This window comes from Topomyia yanbarensis, chromosome 3, assembly GCF_030247195.1.
Source record: "Topomyia yanbarensis strain Yona2022 chromosome 3, ASM3024719v1, whole genome shotgun sequence".
NCBI classification, from domain to species: domain Eukaryota; kingdom Metazoa; phylum Arthropoda; class Insecta; order Diptera; family Culicidae; genus Topomyia; species Topomyia yanbarensis.
Window position 1 is genome coordinate 427366721 of NC_080672.1, and position 19144 is coordinate 427385864.

Consider the following 19144-nt stretch of genomic DNA (forward strand, 5'->3'; position numbering starts at 1 on the left):
GCATTTAGACAAAGGACGAACTATATTTTTTCCCCTGACGATGATGCCAAGAAGCATTGAAACGTCGAACAAATATTAAAATTCGTTCCATTATTTATCAAAAGACTGACAAAGCCGTTAAAAGAAATGTTATTGAGGGAGTTTAAAATATTCTCAATGGCGAACGGAGCTCTTACCGGCGGTGGTCCAATAGGAGGTTGATAATAGTCTATTATCTTTCTCCGGACAAAACCAGCCTAGAGGCCGTGTGACATCCAGCGGGTTGAAGTATCTCAACCAAGAATTGATCCACCGGGTTCCTGTTCCCATGTCGTAAGAGGCGACTGAAAACAAGAATCCTCAAGTCAAGGTGTTTCTCCGTGCCGAGGACTGAATGGTTGGCAGGACTAAAATATGCCAGTCGCGCCTTGCTGTGTTAGGCGAATCTCTGACACAGTGGACGTTTGTTTCTTCGCAAGCCAACGTGTTTGGTATCTTCTAGTTGCTGTAAAGTGCTGATAATGAAATATGTAGTGCTGTAATCGAGTATGGTTAGAGTGGCACAAATTAATCTTCAGCATAAACGTACAGCAGCTATCCCTATCCCGTCTTGTGCAGAAAGTAAAAGCTTCCATAGCTTTGGTTCAAGAACCGTATTTCCGTAAAGGAAACTTCTATGTTGGAAAGCTACTTATCCCCGTCTTTGCACCTTTCAACAAAAATGGCAGGACAAATCCACGTGAAATGCCTCGTGCATGTATACTTTGGAATAGTGCTATTGACGCATGTATTATATCCGACCTCGCAACTTGTGCTGTCACAGTAAATATGACTGTTGACAACATAAACAAGAAATACGTCTATTGTTCAGCATATTTGCAGCATATGGAATCATCACCTTCTGATAATTTCAAAAGGGTTGTATCATACTTTGCCGGAAATGGGTTTCCTCTCATAATCGGCAGTGATGCAAATGTCGATAACATAATTTAAGGGAACCCAGATATCAATTTGAGAGGCACCGAATTAATGGAATACACAAGTAACACAAACCTGCACATACTTAATGTAGAAAATCGCCCAACATTTGCACCAGCTGGCATAGAAGAACTGTTAGATGTAACTCTTTGCTCTGACGGTATTACGCATGAGTTGGCAAACGGGTTCGTACCAAACGAGCTAGAACCGTCGTTATATCGTCTTGGATCATTTAAAAGTCTCGCTAGCCATCGTAACATATCGTAATCCCAAACCTTCAGTGATCCATCACTTAATTCAACTGATTCAACTAGTCAGCCCTTTCAGTCAACATTGTTACCCCCAGCCTCAATAGCGAAAAACTTTTACATTAAACTATGTGATCCTGCTACCACTGCTGAATGCCGTCTGGCGATCGTCTTTCAGCTGCCAGCTTCAGACTCCCGGGATGACCGCCGACAGCTGAACTTCGTATCCTTCAGGTTACTCGTAGTCGACGATCCTACGTATTAGGGTTCGTTGCGATGCGGATGCGGGCAGTAAATGGATGGTCCGCACCGCAACCGCAAAAAAATAATAAAACTGCACCGCTTACCGCAACTGCACTGCATTTACCGCACCGCACCGCGCGGTAATGCGATAAATGGGGTAAAATTGAAGAATGTACCATGATGGGGATCCATCGTCGCAGCTTTGGGTGAAAGCTGCCGACACCGTGTGAAACAGCAACACAAAAGAAACTAGCTCATTGAAGAGTTTTAACGTCGCACAGGCTTAGTGTGGAAGTTTTCCGTGACTTAACTTTTTGTCGTTTCCGTCAGCATAAAGTACAAAGTTACTTTACGCTCGTCCAGGACATACTGCAAACTCAGGTGATTCGCATTTCAAATGCCAAAATATCCTGACTCCGGCGGTATCAGACAAAAGGTTAAGTCGCTGGGAAACTCTAAGCATACTCGTATGACCCTACTCCACGCTTTTCTAAACTTTCTTCCTTTAACTCCTTGCTCTCCCTTAAGTACTTTGGCCCCTAATATTGAAAAATATTTCACACCTTCCAGTCTCTTGCTAATTAAATGTCGTTAAAACCTGAAATTTTAATATATCGTTATCTTAGAGCCAAGTTCTTTACGCCCGCTTAACTTTTAACCCCAATCATTCTTTGTGAACTTCGACTATTAATACAACTAGCATGATTTTAATCCGAAAAGATGACTAATCCAATCTCCGCGGACCTCTTACCAATCAACCGCCGAACGTGTATCACTCTACCCATCCATTGGAACATCAATGGCCTGGCAGCTATCCTTGGAGACCGAGAGCACATGACTTCCTCTGCTTCTCAGCGACCCTCCCACTCGGAATACTTTCATCCTTGCTACGTTTGGGAAACAGCCTGTGTACAAATATTTGTAAAACAATCGGCAACGGAGTCAGGGTACCAGTGTCACAGAAACAAGCTTCTAAATTTAATGTCCCAGGTTAGGAAACCATTTCTTCTAAGGAGAATTTGAATGTCCATCACACAGCCAAGGCCTCGCTTACATACTGCCACCGTAGCGAGATCCTCTGCGCCGTCGCCGGTTAAACTGTTCAGCGGAAAAAAGAGTCGCTCCAATGTGAACTGAACAACCAATGGCAACCCATTCGATATCATCAATTTGATAATATCACATTTCGAGTTGCTTGCGGCCCCCGAAGCGTACACCGGGTTTTGAAAAACGCAAAGTCGCTTTGGGTACATCGACAACCTTTTTCTTTCAAAGACAATTTTTCTGGTCTCGATTTTGTATTTTTAATCTTTAAATTGAACGAATCGATAACAACCTGATTAATCATAGTAATTTAAGAAAATTCTTCATTCTACTGCTTTTTCCTGATCTCATTTCTCGACGTGAATAAAAAAAAATAGTGCAAATATTGATTCATAACTAAATCAATTTTCTGTACGTGAACTAGTTCACGACTTTATGACCATTATTCATAAAACCAAAGGTTGACTCGTGATTTTATTCGTAGATTTAGGAACATTATTCAAAGTCCGACTGTACGACGTGGATTGATTCATGGTTTATTACATCTCTGGTGGTTGTGAATTAGTTCACAAAATCGAAACATTTTTTCTCGTGATTTATTTCACAAAATTCGGATTAATATTCAGGAATCCTTTCAATCTTCGTGCACTTGTTCACAATCCCTAATATATTAGTCACGATTCAATATCCGTACTTGTGAAACAGTTTACAATATCATAAAATATTATTAATATATAAATTAACATATTCATGGTTCCTAGCGAATTACTCATGACTCATAATTCCTACTCATAAAACAGTTCACCAAATCATGATATCATTTTCATGGAAACGTGAACTATTTCATGATTTCTATTATAACCGTGCTCGTGAAATAGTTCACAAAATCATGAAATATCGATCATGTATTCGTGAACTGGTTCATGATTTACGATGTTCATACCAGTCTGCACATCGTCGTGAAATTTTCATGTGAACTATTTCACAAAATTTGAATTTTTCATGATACATAGTATAATTAAGTACAGCTTCTAGCGACTAGTAATAGGTGTGAGCAGCAGATATAAGAAAACTGCTAAGGCCTCAAATATCGTTATTCATTTGGCAAGGTTGAATGTGATGTCCGGACAAAAAACAATAACTTCAGTGAAAAATACATTATAGAACCATAAATAGAGTTCTTGATACAGTTCACAAAACGAGTTATCGCGAAACAGTCACACTTTTATGAGCCAGGTCATATTGTCATGTTACTCCGAGCAAAAATTTTATAGGCATTAAGCAAAAAATCGTGAGTAATATCCTGAAATCGTGGACATCAATTACTCTACTGTGCCAGAAAAAATCCGATACGAAACTCATGAATAAAATATCACGATAACGTGAAATACGAAAATTGCGACATAGCTTCTGAAATCGTGAATATCGTTTAAATGACGGTTCTTTTAGTTGATATACTTTATGTATACCAGTGTATCTTCAAATTATGAACAAAAATCATAACAAAAACTTGGCATAACCACAATAGCCCAACCCAAACACTGGAATGTAACTCTATGCAGATTTTTGACGCGAACTGCTTTTTTGAAAACACAAATAGTTTCATGAATATGAGGTTTATTATTCATAATTTCAGAAACTTGGTCACGGTTTTCGTAAATCGTTCAGTTCACGAAATCGTGATTTTTTGTTCATGAATTTATGAACGGTTTTTTTTTATTTCCGTGCACCTCAACATAACTTGAAACCCAACAGCTTAAGAGTAAACGGTTTTTCCTTGCTGAATACGCGTTCCAGACTATATTGCACCGGTACGTCACTTAGGTAAAAATGGCGTTTGTGTCACTTTGTTTTTCCCGTTTTAAAATGCAATTTTGCATATTTTTTGGAAGCAGATTTTTCTAGAGAACTCAAAAATACGGAAATATGAAATTTGATCAAAGTGGCGTTTACGTCACTTTTGCTTACAATGTCAGAACAGTCGTATCACCGTAGTTATACTGCGGTCAGCACCACACGGAAAAAAATCCATTCATAAATTCATCAAAACAAGATCACGATTTCGTGAACTGGAGAATTTACGAAAACCGTGACCAAGTTCCTGAAAATATGAATAATAAATCTCGTACTCATGAAACTATTTGCGTTTCCAAACACACTAGTTCGCGTCGAATATATACATGGCATTACATTCGATTGTTTGGTAGGGTTACTGTGGTTGTTCCCTGGTCATGCTTAGTTTTTGTTGTGATCCTTGTTTTACTATTTGGAAATATACAGACGACAGTTAAACGATCTTCATGATTGCAGGAGCTTATTTTTGTGATTTCTCATCAAGTTACCGTGATATTTTATTCATGAGTTTGCTATCGGATTATACTCACAATTTTCGTAATTTCTATTTCGCGGTATTTTAGTAATGAGTAGAGTGATTCATGCTCAATATTTCAGGTTACTAGTCACGATGTTTGTGTGAGTAATTTGATTTTCATTCACGATTTCAGGATTTTTGTCACGATTTTCATAATTATATTCACGTTCTCGTAATATTTTAGTTATGAGTAGAGTCATTTATGTTCATGAATTCAGGATTTTCATCAAAAATTTTTATATTTTTGTCACGAATAGTATGACGTATATTCTTGATTTTGGGATCTTAGTCACGATTTTCGTAATTTATTTCCTTGTAATCATAATATTTTATTCTAGAGCTTACTTTCGAATTTGACACGTGGAATTACTGATGTTCATGCCAACAACAGTTTCATTATAATATTCGTAATTTATCTTCGCCTTATTGCGATCTGTTATGTTTGGTTTAGTTCTGGTTTTTGAACTCGGAGTATCGCGACAATATAAACAGGATCATAAATGTGAGACTAATAAACGGGATCTTGTTCCATGAATTATATCACGAACACGATTTGTGGCTCTGTAGTGTATTTTTGGTAGTTAGCGCAGTTTTCTTTTTCTGTCGAGACATCGCACTGAACTTTATCAAATGAAGAACGATGTTCTAGGCCCGAATAGTTTTCTTTTATCTCCTGCTTGTGCCTCTTGCTGGTCGCAATTAGCTGGACCTATATGACATTTCATGGAATAGTGCACAGAACAAAAATGATTCTTCGAATAATGCTCGATTTTGTGAAATAGGTCCCATGAAAATTTCATGACCATGTTGCATGAAATTGAAAATGAGATATCTTTTAAATATCACAAGCACACAAGATAGATCCTAGGTCAAGTACCAGGAATCATGAACTAGTTCACGAACCCATGAATGATATTTCATGATTTAGTGAAATATTTTACGTGCACGAATGATCAGTCGTGACTATTGTACCAGGTATAATGAACCAGTTTACGAATACATGAAAAAAAAAATATGATTTCACGAACTATTTCACGAGCGTGAATTTAACTTCACGAATACATGAATAATATTCTATGATTTTGTGAGCTATTCCACGACCACGAATGGTAAATCGGGACTATTATATTAGGAATCATGAATAAGTTCACGAATACAAGAATAATATTTGATGATTTTGTAAACTATTTCTCGAGCACGGATATTGGATCGTGACTAATATATTAAGAATCATGAATTAGTTCACGAAAATTGTATGGATTCATGAATAAAATTCCGATTTTCATGAAATAGCACGAGACAGTACACAGACTGTTTTGATTTTATGAACAAACGTTCCTAAATCTGTGAATAACATCATAAGTCAACCTTTGGTTTCATGAATAATGTTTTTAAAGTTGTGTACTAGTTGACGTACAGAAAATAGATCTAATAATGACATGGCGCAAATCATGACTTAAGTTCACAAAACAAAAATAATTTTTTCCACTGATTAAAGCGTTATGCGGGCGTTACTAAAGGGAAACTGAACATAATTATAATTGTTCATGGTCCTGTTTTCGTAACGTAAAAAGGTGGTTGTTCCAGAATTCATGGCACTTTATTCACGATTTTGGGAACAATTTTTTGCCGTGTGTACGCGTGCACTCAGTCAGAACCACAAGTTGAATACGCTCATCATTGTAACCGTCATTACAACACCCTCACTTCGGCTTCCAACCTTCAAGCAGGCAAGACGTGCGGAAACATAGTTTGCTGGGTGGTCCATTTCCCGGTACCAATTAGAAGATTCACAAATGTAATTGTGGAAATGTCTATTACATTACATTGACATGTTTATACAAGCGCATTGCCACAAATCTGACTAGCTTAGCTTTGTCAGCATGAGTTCAATGATGTCTTCATGTTAACATGTTTTGGAATAGAGAGGTGTGAGTGGGGGTTATGAGTGTGTGGAGTGCCTCTTTTTCGCTAAGGGGACATCTTCTACCCATTATTCGAAGCCACAAGGATCCTATTGCCTCCTGGTCATATCTTGCGTTTAGCCATTTCACGAAAGCAACGGTAGAATAATATACCACCAAGAATGTAACGTTCACTTCAAAAGACATGCACCATCCCAATTATCCGCAAATTTGACCAATTTTGAAGAATTTTGGACATTGATATAGGACAATCTTAGAAAACATATCTCAGCATCAGAGACCTTGTTTAAAAAGGATTGAAATAAAGTTTCAAAAACTGTTCGAAAAACTAGAGGTGGGTAATGTCTGAGACATAACCGCGGTGTTGACGTAGGACTATTCGTTGGCGTATCATATTATTAAAATTCTGCTTGTATCTCTTTCAAATCTCGACAAACATATGATTACGGCCTAAAAGCCAACTGTCAAAATCCACTTTGAATGGAAATTCCAGACAAACCGTTACTAGTCGAACACAATTCACAACAGTTTATGAAAGAGAAAACTTTTCTTTTTCGTTTACTACCAGCATCTGTGATTGGCGTGTAACGGTTTGTCCGGAATTTCCATTCAAAATGGATTTTGACAGTTGGCTTTTAGGCCGTAATCACATGTTTGTCGAGAAATGGTTAAATTAACACATTAAGTTTGATTCATCGGACTCATTGAAATTTTCCTGAGGGTTTTAATAGTATTAAGTTCGATAATATGTTCAGTAAAACAATTTTATTACCGAGTTCTCCGCATAAAATACAGGTGTATAAACATCTGTCAGTAAGAGTTGAAAATTTGCGAAAAATTTCTGCCGATAAAAGTTAAGGAATGCTGAATAGTTCTGTTATTCGAAATGTAAATTTTGCGATTACTAGTGAAAGTAGCATGCTTTGGTCAAGATTTTTATAGGTTATACAAAAAACTTTCACAAAATATTTGTCCTACGTCAACATTACCTACCCCTAATTTTATTTTGCTGTATGAAATACAGTAATCGAATAAAAAAATAAGAAATTAATCTATATAGAAAAGTCTACGCCCTTTTGAAAAATTGCTCTTGTATCAAAATATTGCCATAGGGAGAGGAAATCATGGAGATTCATTAACCGAACACAACTTCAAAGTTTTATTCGAATCGACAATGGTCATGTTTTGTGGTCGGCCGGTTTCTCATGGAATCCCTCAACAGGCATAATATTTCGCCATCTTGACAACAGAATATGATACTTTGATTTGATAAGTACCATTTAGTATTCTTTATACTCTATACTTATATTATGCATTTTTAGTTATACCTCTTGAAAGTTGAAAAGTGTTGCAAGTAACCCCGGTTTGATGGTATATATATTTTTCAATTTAACTTTTTACAAGGATTTGTTTTGTTAGCCCTGAAAAGAATCGATGGTCGGGTCGGGTGGCATCCGACGACTACTTACTTCGAGCTGGAATACTTGATAACGGCATTGGTACCTTCCGATACGGCATGTTTTGCAAGCTATTCCGGCTTCCTTTTACCGTATGAGTTTGCCAAGTCTGTACCCAGCGCCAGACGAGAAGCCTCGTTCGAAATATACTCGGAAATGTTCACGAAGTTGTTCATGATGCTCATCGCCTTTGATTAGATGCCGGTGTCCGGATGGAGTTGCGTGAACACCTTGTAGAAGTAGATAGCGTAGCTCTCCTTGCGTCGTTGCTTTCGCCTCTTTTCTCCTCCTTTCACGATGTTCTGTGCCTTGCCGCCAGGCCCGATTAGAGGGGGAGGCAGCCAGGGCAATTGCCCTGGGGCCCGGGTCATATTTGGGGGCCCGCGTTTTTAACCCGAAAGATGAGCGAACACGTCCGGTATTCATAGAAGAGCAATAAACATAGCAATAGTTATTTCTTTGTAATTATTCGCCTTTATTAAATTGTTATATGATGAAAGCGTAAAAAAATTAAACCTTTATTTGATAATTAACATTAGTTAAAACAAACGTTCTTAAGGGAGTTGTGTACTTTGTGCACAAGTTTAATAATCGAGTTTTATTGCTTGAATCGACGGAATACACTACAAAATATTGAGAAGTCAATTCAAAGTATTTTCGAAGAAAGCAATAGAGCGCACGGACAAACGCATCCGTCCTCTTCTACGTTCGCTTCTTTGCTGGTTGTGCCGGTTGTTGGCTTGGAGACACTGGGCGTGACTGTTGTTGAATGAATATTTGTTCCTGTCAGATCCGTAGATATTCGTTTTGTAGCCGTTTGTGGCTTAGCATAAGATAACGGTGTACTGTTTGCGGTGATAGTAGGTGAGATTTTCTTAGCTGCTTTTGCACAAAGTTTTCCGTGGTGCAGTGTTTTTTGTAGAATTCGCACTTCGGAATATACCGTGGTTGCATAAGCAGTGTTGTCTGACGAAACGTCCCATTTTCGGTTGATTAGCATAAAACGGTTTCATATGAAATAGTTGGTTTTTACGAGTGCATTCTCATCACAAAAACCCAGGAAAATGCTTATGGTTACTTGGGTGATCAAACGCGTATACCAAATTGAGACGAGGTTTTCGACTGCGGATCGAATTCCATTTATATAGGCACTAAATCGTCAATTTACACAGGCGGTATGTCAAACTAAAGAAGACAGGAAAGGTGGGAACGTTTTCGAAATGTATTTTTTCTTTTGCTGTGTCGATAAAGAAGAGAAGTTATTTTAAAAAACACAGCTCCTTGTTAACATTGCTGACAGCCATTTTGGTGCTTCTGAACTTGCTCTATTCTGGCACATTCTTTCGTCTTTTCCGATACTAAGTGTGCTTTAATGATCTCTATAGAACTATGAAGCCGTAAAGAATATGTTTTGTATGTGAATATGGTACATAGCTAAAGCCATTAAATAATGCTTCGTGATCTCTTGGGTATATTTCTTACCCCTAACCTTACCACTTCCTCAATCCTTCCATCATCAGGAAAATCATGAAAAGACGATTCATTCGTATCATTTGAGCTAGACGCTACTGATTCCTGATTCTTGTGTACCCGCAAATTCAAAAACCCGTAGCTATGGCAATTTTACCCGATTTGGATACCATGGAATAAGAAGCTGTCGAAATTCACCTGTCTGGCACGCTATCTGTGGATGTGGCAATATGAGTCAACCGGAGACTAATGGAAACCACGAACTCAGGAGTTTCTCATGGTTGGAGAGGTTCTAACTCATGCTAAACTAGAGGGCTTAGCTTTAAAAGGGCCCGGCAGTAATACAAGCCTTGGGGCCCGACGCAGCTCTCGACGGCCCTGCTTACCGCCGCCACTGACGATTTTTTGACGGCATTACCATGACGACCTGATACCACTACTGCTAGGTGCGAATTAAAACTGATGAAAAAATCGGCTGTATCTATCTTTTATATTCGACTGAAGAGAAACGAAAGTCCGTCCTTTTTTATATTTATCGCGTTTCGTTCGTTCGTTGGCCCACCCCTTTGATGGACGATGTACAATGAACCGAGTGCTTTACGAATGGCATCAGAAAAGAAGACCTTCGCAACCAATTTCTGATCGTAACAAAAAGAAACCCGCCTACTTTGCACGACTATTTCCGTCATATAAAGTATTAATTTGAAGTTCTCCGCTATTCTAAATCAACGTACAATCCGTATAGTTGAAATGTGAAATAGTTTCTCATATATGTGCCCTGCCCTTGTTATTTTTCTATTTATAAGACAAGGGCCACAAATATCCTATTTTTATTGAATTACAATGTTTATTGACTATTTTATTCAACTCACGCTCAACACCTCTTCAAATGCATGCAATCGGCGACTTCAAGCCTATCTCAAATATGTGAAACCGACTTTTCCTTAATACTTTTGATCGGAAGTTTGCCACACGCTACTGTTGCTCGATACAAGGTTAATAAGTTGTTTGCTGGAAGACACGACCACGATGACATTAAAAATGCGACCATTTTTGTCAGCCAGCTATATTATTCGTGATACATCCTGTAATGCCATCGACTTATTTAGGACTACACACAAAAGGTAACAAATCGTATCCTCTACGGAATCTACTACACAATTGTTTTGATTATTTCCCAACAAATCGCGCAAAAATCTGTTTGTTCCGTACAGCACAGCGCAAATAATTGACGTTGGAAAACAAATCGGAAACTTCAACTGCCAAACACTTAGAAACGATCGAAGCATTTTTCCGTCAATGTCACTTTTCTGACTCAAATTTTTGTAGGTATTTTCTTGCTTCCGTCCAATTGATCAGTGTATTGGTTTTATCGTACATTTTTCGGATATTATTATAGGAAATAACTAACCCGATAAGGGGGAAGTTATTTTCCAAAGCACAAAGTGGAAATTTCAATTGTAATTCTTCTGAGAACGATTTTGTGGTCCTAATATGGACCGTTTGTTGTGAATATTATTTCGCCGTTTCCCGCTCGGCATGATGATTATTCGCTTGGTATGGACAGCGCACAGATTGATATCTTCCAACAAACTAACCAGGTAGGCCTCGCTGGCTTCTTAGAGGGCCATTACGGCTGAGCTCCGGAAGGATAGATCGGTTTTGAAATGCTGTGCAATCTCACGGACCACTGGAAGAGCAGCTTGCGGATTAGTAACTCTGTCCACTTCTGAGAGCGATGAATTTCACGCAGGGCGACGACAGTTCTTGGTTGGCAGCGATAAGGCAGTAGCTATGATTTGGTTGGTGGTCCAAATACAGCTTCTCGTTGAGCACCACACGTACGTGTGTTCTGCTCTGTGGCTTAGACACGTCTGGCTTTAAGAAAAACTATGGCACCCATATTTATAGGTTCTAGCATTAATGTTGATTCGCATTAAAAGTAGTTTTTGAACTTTTTAAACAAGTTTTACATAGCAAACAAGGTATCAATAGTAAGCGTTGAACGTTTTCCTTTCGATTTATGAAACAATATTAGTAATTCCTTTAGTAGGAGAAAAGTTATTAAGGTTCAAAGTGTACGTAACGCATCCTTTTTTGAAAATTTTGAAATGACACCCAGTATAGTAAAGAAAGACGTAAGTCCTACGTCAAAAAAATTCTGTTCATTCGAATGATAATCTTTCGTAAGATAGTGCTTTAACTTCAAGCATATAATTAATCTTTCACAATTTTATGATACATGCAATTAATTGCATGTATCATATAAATGTGAAAGATTAATTATATGCTTGAAGCATATAATATTCTATGTACACACTGAATTATAACACACGAGAAGATTTGCTGATATCATCGCAAATTGTAGTATCGTCGGTACGATACAATATGATCAAATGCTGCATGCTCGAGATTCCATTTCATACCCTTGATAAGCCATCATGCTGCCTTGGGCAATCCAGAAACCAATTAACCGCAAGATCAGACTACAATTCTGGTCATGCTCAATGAATCGAATCAATCCGGAAGCGTTTGTGGAATGCCAGCTTCAAAGAAAAGTGCTCCGGTCAAGAGGCAATGGTTCGCTACAGTGCCGGAAGCATCGCCTAATCGATTTATCTTCACAGAAACGATACCGCGAAATATAATTTATATGATAATTTCCAACGAAGCCTTGAAGAGAATCTTAAAAAACGAGGACAATGTGCTCGAGGTTTTATGTTTCCTTCTGTTTGACTTACTTGTTACTGATATTCACCGAGTGGGTGTCGCAAGCAATAAATTTTTCATGTTTTCCCATCTGACCAAACATCAACAATCATTTCGTCGTCTTATTCAGTCATATTTGTATATTTTTCTTTCTTCTATCATTGAACAGAGGCAGCCGCAGAAATATTGGAAGCACCTGATTTACATATAGACGAGGGATCGACACTGCGGCTTGAATGTAAGCTGAAACGTGCCACAGAAAGTCCCCTGTATGTCTTTTGGTAAGACCATTGCTATTGTAAAAAATATTATCGTCATTGGAGGGAATGATGCTGAACTTTGACTTTTTTTTGTTTGTTTCAGGTACCACGAGGATCGGATGGTCAACTACGACCAGGAGGATGGCATCTCGGTGTCTACAAACAAGCTGACGTCGAGCATCCTGACGGTGCGGAATGCGACAGCCCGACACGGAGGGAATTACACTTGTGCACCTGCCAACGCAAGACAATCGAGTGTCTACGTGCACGTGCTCAAAGGTAAGACCATGCCGGATTATCTTCATTCGAAAATTTGAAACGACGATTTGATTCATTGCTGGAAAATTGACTGCTACCATATCGCTTCGATACATATTGTCCCAAAAAGCCGGTAGCAAGTAACATAATATATTTGTAGCAACAGCACAGCTGCAATGCATCATTATTGGACATATTTGATAAACGACCTGTAGCAGCAGGGTATAAATGTTACAACTTCACATATGCTTTCCTTCTCTCTCTCTCTGACCGAACGGGACAAAATTGAAAGAATTTCTTTGCAATAGTGTAATGGATGAAAAACAGCATAAAATTTATTTCATCCTGGTAGTGCAGAAATCATTTCCTCTCGGGTACTCATTTTTCTTCCGGTGAGGAAGGACGAGCGCTTTCTTTCCATAAAATCACACGGTATCGTTTCGAAGGGAGCTCATAAAAGCACATATGCTTGCCAGTGTTCGAGTATCTCGGAAACGAAAAAAAAATGTTTTTTTTTCCACGTCCACCAACCGTTGCTACCAACTATAAACCAGCAGGAACAGTTCTGAGAGACAGGGCGGAAAAATGCTGAAGAAATTTAATTTCCTCACATGGAAGGGCGGGACGCTCATTTATCAGAACTAGCAACTTCATTTTTGATCCAGGCGGCCACCACATGCACCATATTGTCCGGTGGAGTCCAGTCCATTTGAAGCGGTTGGAATGTTTCGTTTACTGCACTTGTATTTATGATCTTCTTGGGAGATGTCGCTAGATGGGGGAAAGATGATTCATGATTCGCAAAATTTATTGTTTCTTGGTCAAACTTGGATCTGGTTGCATTCGGTTGTGAGTTCATACATAGGAACATGAACATTTGAAAACATATTCTGTGAAATCTGTTGCGGGGTGCATTTTGTTGAGAATTTACTTCTCATTGTAACTTTTAGCTAAGTTAGAATTGATTTTCATAAAACTGTTCGAGTACAGCATCGCTTTAACAATAAAGAGAGATAAGGATTCAACAATACCGTTCCCTGATCTGCTCAAAAGTAGAACTTTTCACAATCTGTTGGCATATCCGCAATCAGAAAACACAGAATGGTTTCGAGTTTTGAGCGTCGCAGTTCGAGAATAGTTTTGCTTTGTACTTCGATAGCCGCTAGAGAGCGAACAGTTTGGCTTCAACATCCTGTGAACGGCGAACATTCCAGCTTTTAACGGTGCCACTCGGAAAATAATACAGTTTTCAAATTTTGAACCGTTTCAGTTGTGCATCTGCTGAGTGGCAATAATTGCTGCCCCATTTTGAGCACCGGAAGCCATGCAATTTGAGTGATAATCCACTGCAGTGAATTATTTCAGATTAATCATAGTGCTATAAAAAGCGATGAAAAACCCATTAACGGTATACAAAGACTGGGGAAACTCTCAAAATAAAATGTGTTTTAGACAATGCCGCGATTGCTATGCGATTCAATATTCACTCAACACTGATCTCATCAGCGAAGCAGAACTGATGTTCGTTCAAGACCTAGCCAAAGACCAGTTATTTGCTCTGACATACAAGAAGTCGTAACGCAGATCTTTGATTTACCTAAAGTAAAAATGTTCTGCACTTCAACACATTTAGGAACATATAAATCTTTGTCGAAGATATTAATGATCTAAAATTAACTAGAAGACTAGAAGTGGCAGGGTCATTAGAAACCGGCTTAAAATCCCACAGACTAACTAACCTTTTGTCTTCTGCTGGCAGGAGTCGAGCATATTTTGTTCTAGCAATGGATGGGACAGTCTATATTGACCAAGGGTAAGTCGGTTATGAACATTGCTTTTGAGACGTTGCGTCAATCGCTGAGTGTTTCAAGACCAATCAGCTTGCAACGGTGCTTATAACTCGGGGGATTTATTGGATTTCTATAAGGCAACTGCGTAGAGCAAAGCGGACAAATTTACTTTGCACTGCTTCAATGCGGTGCACTCCGTTGTGGTAAAAAGGCGATCAAATGACTGGCGAATATTTTAGTAACGAGCGAATAAGGGCGACAACGGCTTCAAGCAATGGATGTTTTTAAACGATTTAGTCATCCGGAATAGAAAGCCGAGCTGTTTGGATGCCTTGGACACGATGCATGATATCTAGAATGACCCCTAGATCTTTGATGCAGGTCTCCCGTTTCAAGTTGGATCCTAGCAACGAATGATGGAATATGATAGGATTGCGTTTACGAGTGAAGGTGATAGCAGAGCATTTTGATGCGTTCAGCACATTTTATTCAACTGATATAGATATAGATTACAAATTCTTAAGTATAATTTAAAATCATCGGCGTAGGAAAGCTTTAAGCATTTCAAAGAAAGATTGACGTCATTGATATAAATTAGAAATAGGAGATGTCCAAGGTGACTTCCTTGCGGTACACCATAGGTAACGGTAATTGTTTCAATCTCCTATTTTCACTGATATTTCGCGGCCAACAAGATACGAGTTTAGCCAGTCGAGGAATATTCCGTGGAAACCGAGACGTTTGAGTTCCGCTATGGTGATTTCGTGATTAATTTTATCAAATGCAGCAGGCAAATCGGTGATCGGCGAAAGTGCTACATTACTAACATATTTACTGTGCTTTATTTATCTCTAAGCTGTTTTTTTCGCCAAAAGCATGCGAAAATTTATTCACGTGAAAACGGTAAAGCGTACAGTTATGATGTCTTCTGGGATGTTTTTGATTATCCAAGACCTTCATTTTGATGATATAGTTATAGTGATTAATCCCCCTTGAAGTGAGATATTTGCTACAATTTTTTTCGCAGTATGAAAACAATATGAAGCATTCATAAATGTTATTTTTGCGAACATCTTTACGGAAGACCAAAAATCTCTATTTATGGTACCTTTTTCAACAAAACTTCTTAAGTACAGTTCCAGAAAAGATCATCGGTCCATCTCTTGTAACTTAGAAGTTGGGTAATTTTTGAAAAATTAGCCGGTTTTAAAATTAATTACTTTTCAACGGACAAAAACGGGCAGTCAGCTCTAGTAACGATTAGAAATGCTATATCAACAATACAAAACGCTTCACCTTCCTCTCGATATCTCCGGTAGAGCTGTAGAACATTTGAAAAACTGTTTTTTTCAAAAAAATGTCCAATATCTTCGAAAATACTCGAAATAAGTAAAATTATGTGTCAATAAAAATTGTGTAATTTGGCGATTGACATAACTTCGTAGAATATATGAAAGGAATGATAATCGAAAAGATATTAAAAAACCTGTTTTAATCCACCTAGAGGTGCAATTGTGCCTTTCTCATTTCTTCAAACTATGATTTAATAGCTGGTTCGTACAATATAACATTATGGAAATGTCTTTCTTACACATGGTAAGTATATATAAGATCACCTTTTTTCATTCATCGCGGTATCGGTTTGAATCGGAGTTTTCTATGTGATCGCACTTTACAACCCGTAACTCCGGAGCCGGAAATCGGATGGAGATGGAATTTAATATCAGTTTCCGGGGACGCAACACCTTTCATTTGAGACTAAGTTGATCAAATCGATCTAACCATTTTCGAGAAACCAATATAACCGTTATTCTGAATTTGGATGCTTCCGGATCCGTCGATGGTGGCCAGTGTGCCAAAGAGACTTTGAATGACTGTTGGTGACCTAGATCTACAAATTCAACAGTTGTGTTTACATTTTGGAAAAAATTTCACCTTTTTACATTCATCACAGAATTCGTTAGAATCGGGATTTGCTGCGTGATCGTATGTATGACCCTGTAATTCAGGAACCAGAACTCGGATCCACACAAAATTCAACAGCAGCTGATGGGCCTTTCATTTAAAATCAAGTTTGTCAAAATCGGTTCAGAAAATTCCGAGAAACCGATGTGGACAAATCAATAAATTTTGTTTTGTAACCATACTCTTCAACTCGTAATCCGGAACAAGATGTCGGTTGAAAATGAAATTCAATAGCAACCTATGGGAATATTATACCTTTCATTTGAATCTTAGTTTGTGAAAATCGGTTCAGCCATCTCCGAGAAACCGATGGGGACATTTTGTTAACAAATCCGCACATACACATAAGAATAATATTTAATTAGCTTAATCAGCATGAGTTCAATGTTATCTTCATGTGATTATATTTTGAAATGTTGGTGGAATGGGTTTGGAAGTGGAGGGAATGGGGGGTTAGTAGAGTGGGAGTGGAGGATGCGTCAGAAATCCTTCATCTTATTTCGGTATACGGGGTGGATGAAGGAAATGCGGGCGTGAGGGTGGTCCAAGGGGAGGGGAGTGATGAAGGAGTGAGGTGTAAGGGCAAGGCGGGGGAGGGTCGGCGACGCAATACTCAACTGCATATTTTGCCTTCCATTTGAGACTTGGTTTGAGAAAATCGGTTCAGTCATCACCGAAGAACCGATGTGACTTTAATTGTGGAATATGCCCGGAATTCCGGAATCGTCGATAGTGGACAATTCATTCAAAGAATGTTTTATTGGCAACCAGTGATCTAGATCTACGATTAGAAGTAATTTGGTGACCATTTCAATAGTTTTTAGCCTCTGAGGTATTACGATTGTACCGATTTATATGGGAAATTCCAGTGTATCCTTACTAACACCCCTGTAACTCCGGAAGCAAGAGTCAGAACCGAATGAAATTCAGCAGCAGTCAATGGTATTACTGTATCTTTCATTTGAAATCAAGTTTGTAAAAATCGGTAGAGAATTCGTTGGGGAATGGGTGTGATATTAGCTTAGGAACTTGGCGGGTTCCCCGGGGGCGTTATGAACTGTCATAGGTGGCCAATGTGGTCAAAGCTGCTTTGATTGATCATTAGTGATCCAGACCCGCAAACTAGAGTAATGTTACATCTATTTTAATATGTTTTACATCATTTGAACATCATGGTGGTACCAGTGTATATGGGAATTTGCTGTGTGACCGTACTCTTCAACCCCTAACTCCGGAACCGGAAGTCGGATCAACTAAAAATTCAATAGCAGCTTATGGGAGCGTTATACCTTTCAGATGAAACTAAGTTTGCGAAAATCGGTTCAGCCATCTCTGAGAAAATTGTGTGAGTTTAAATGACACACACACATACACACACACATACATACACACACACACAGACATTTGCCGATCTCGACGAACTGAATCGAATGGTGTATGACACTCGGCCCTCCGGGCCTCGATTAAAAAGTCGATTTTCACAGTGATTGCATAGCCTTTCTTTATATGAGAAAGGCAAAAAATGGTGTCATCCAAATACAAATACAATATAGCTTCTTAAGCATTTAAAGAAATGACTTCGTGTATTCAGCAAAGATATTCGTGAAAGCAATCTGCATAACTTTTACAAAGACTTATTTTCTTACATATTTTCTTTACAAAAAAAATTGTTGAAAAATCTATCTTATAGAATCCTCCTAATCACGAAAACCATAGCAGACAAACCTTGCTATTTTTGATGAGTAATCCGAAAAATTGACGCCAACTCAGCCGATTCCACGTTAACAACTGAAACACTTTATTTTTCAAAAAATACCAAATTACTTTGACAATACATGAGATAAATCATTGTTGTAATATAGAAAGTTGTCCATTTTGATAATTCAAACCTCTTTACGGATCTTACCGAGCTTGTCATAATATTATTTAAAAATTTATATTAATGAATTGACGTGCCCAAACAACCAGCAATAATTCAAAATATTAAAGATAGAGACTTTGTTTTTTCAGCAAAGTTATTGCCAAAGCTTGTTCATCAACATTGCAAAAGACCTTATTTTAATATACGCACTTGCAAGAAAATTGGTAAATATATCTCACTTTTAGGGAGATTAATCAATAAATTGACAATATCATTTGAAAGGGATTATAATGTTCAGAAATTACTCCGAAGTTGTCAGTGACCCATATTTAAAGATTTAGGCGAAATTTATAAATCGCACGATTTTGGCAAAAAAGAAACACTGTGCTAAGGAGAAATTTTTGGATGAAAGCCAATTGTCCCCCCTAAAAACGTAATTGGTTGAAACCACGTTTTCCCGTAAAATGCACAAAAACCTATAACTAATTAGTTATGGAGATGCCTTTCGAATTCCTCTCATCAGAGTCCGACACTAGCTTAGGACCAGCTAGAGCCGAATCGACGCTAACTCCAAAAACAGAGACAC

At 38.3% G+C, this 19144-nt stretch overlaps 1 protein-coding gene across 2 annotated transcripts in view; it reads left to right on the forward strand.

Annotated features, from left to right (window-relative positions):
* The window catches only part of LOC131691900 (neural cell adhesion molecule 2-like), a 252986-nt gene that overhangs the window by 203917 nt on the left and 29925 nt on the right, over positions 1–19144 (forward strand). For both annotated transcript variants that reach the window (XM_058978643.1, XM_058978644.1), the window contains 2 exons: positions 12594–12705; positions 12788–12963. In XM_058978643.1, the coding sequence (XP_058834626.1) occupies positions 12594–12705; positions 12788–12963 (288 nt within the window). The remainder of the gene's footprint in view (positions 1–12593; positions 12706–12787; positions 12964–19144) is intronic.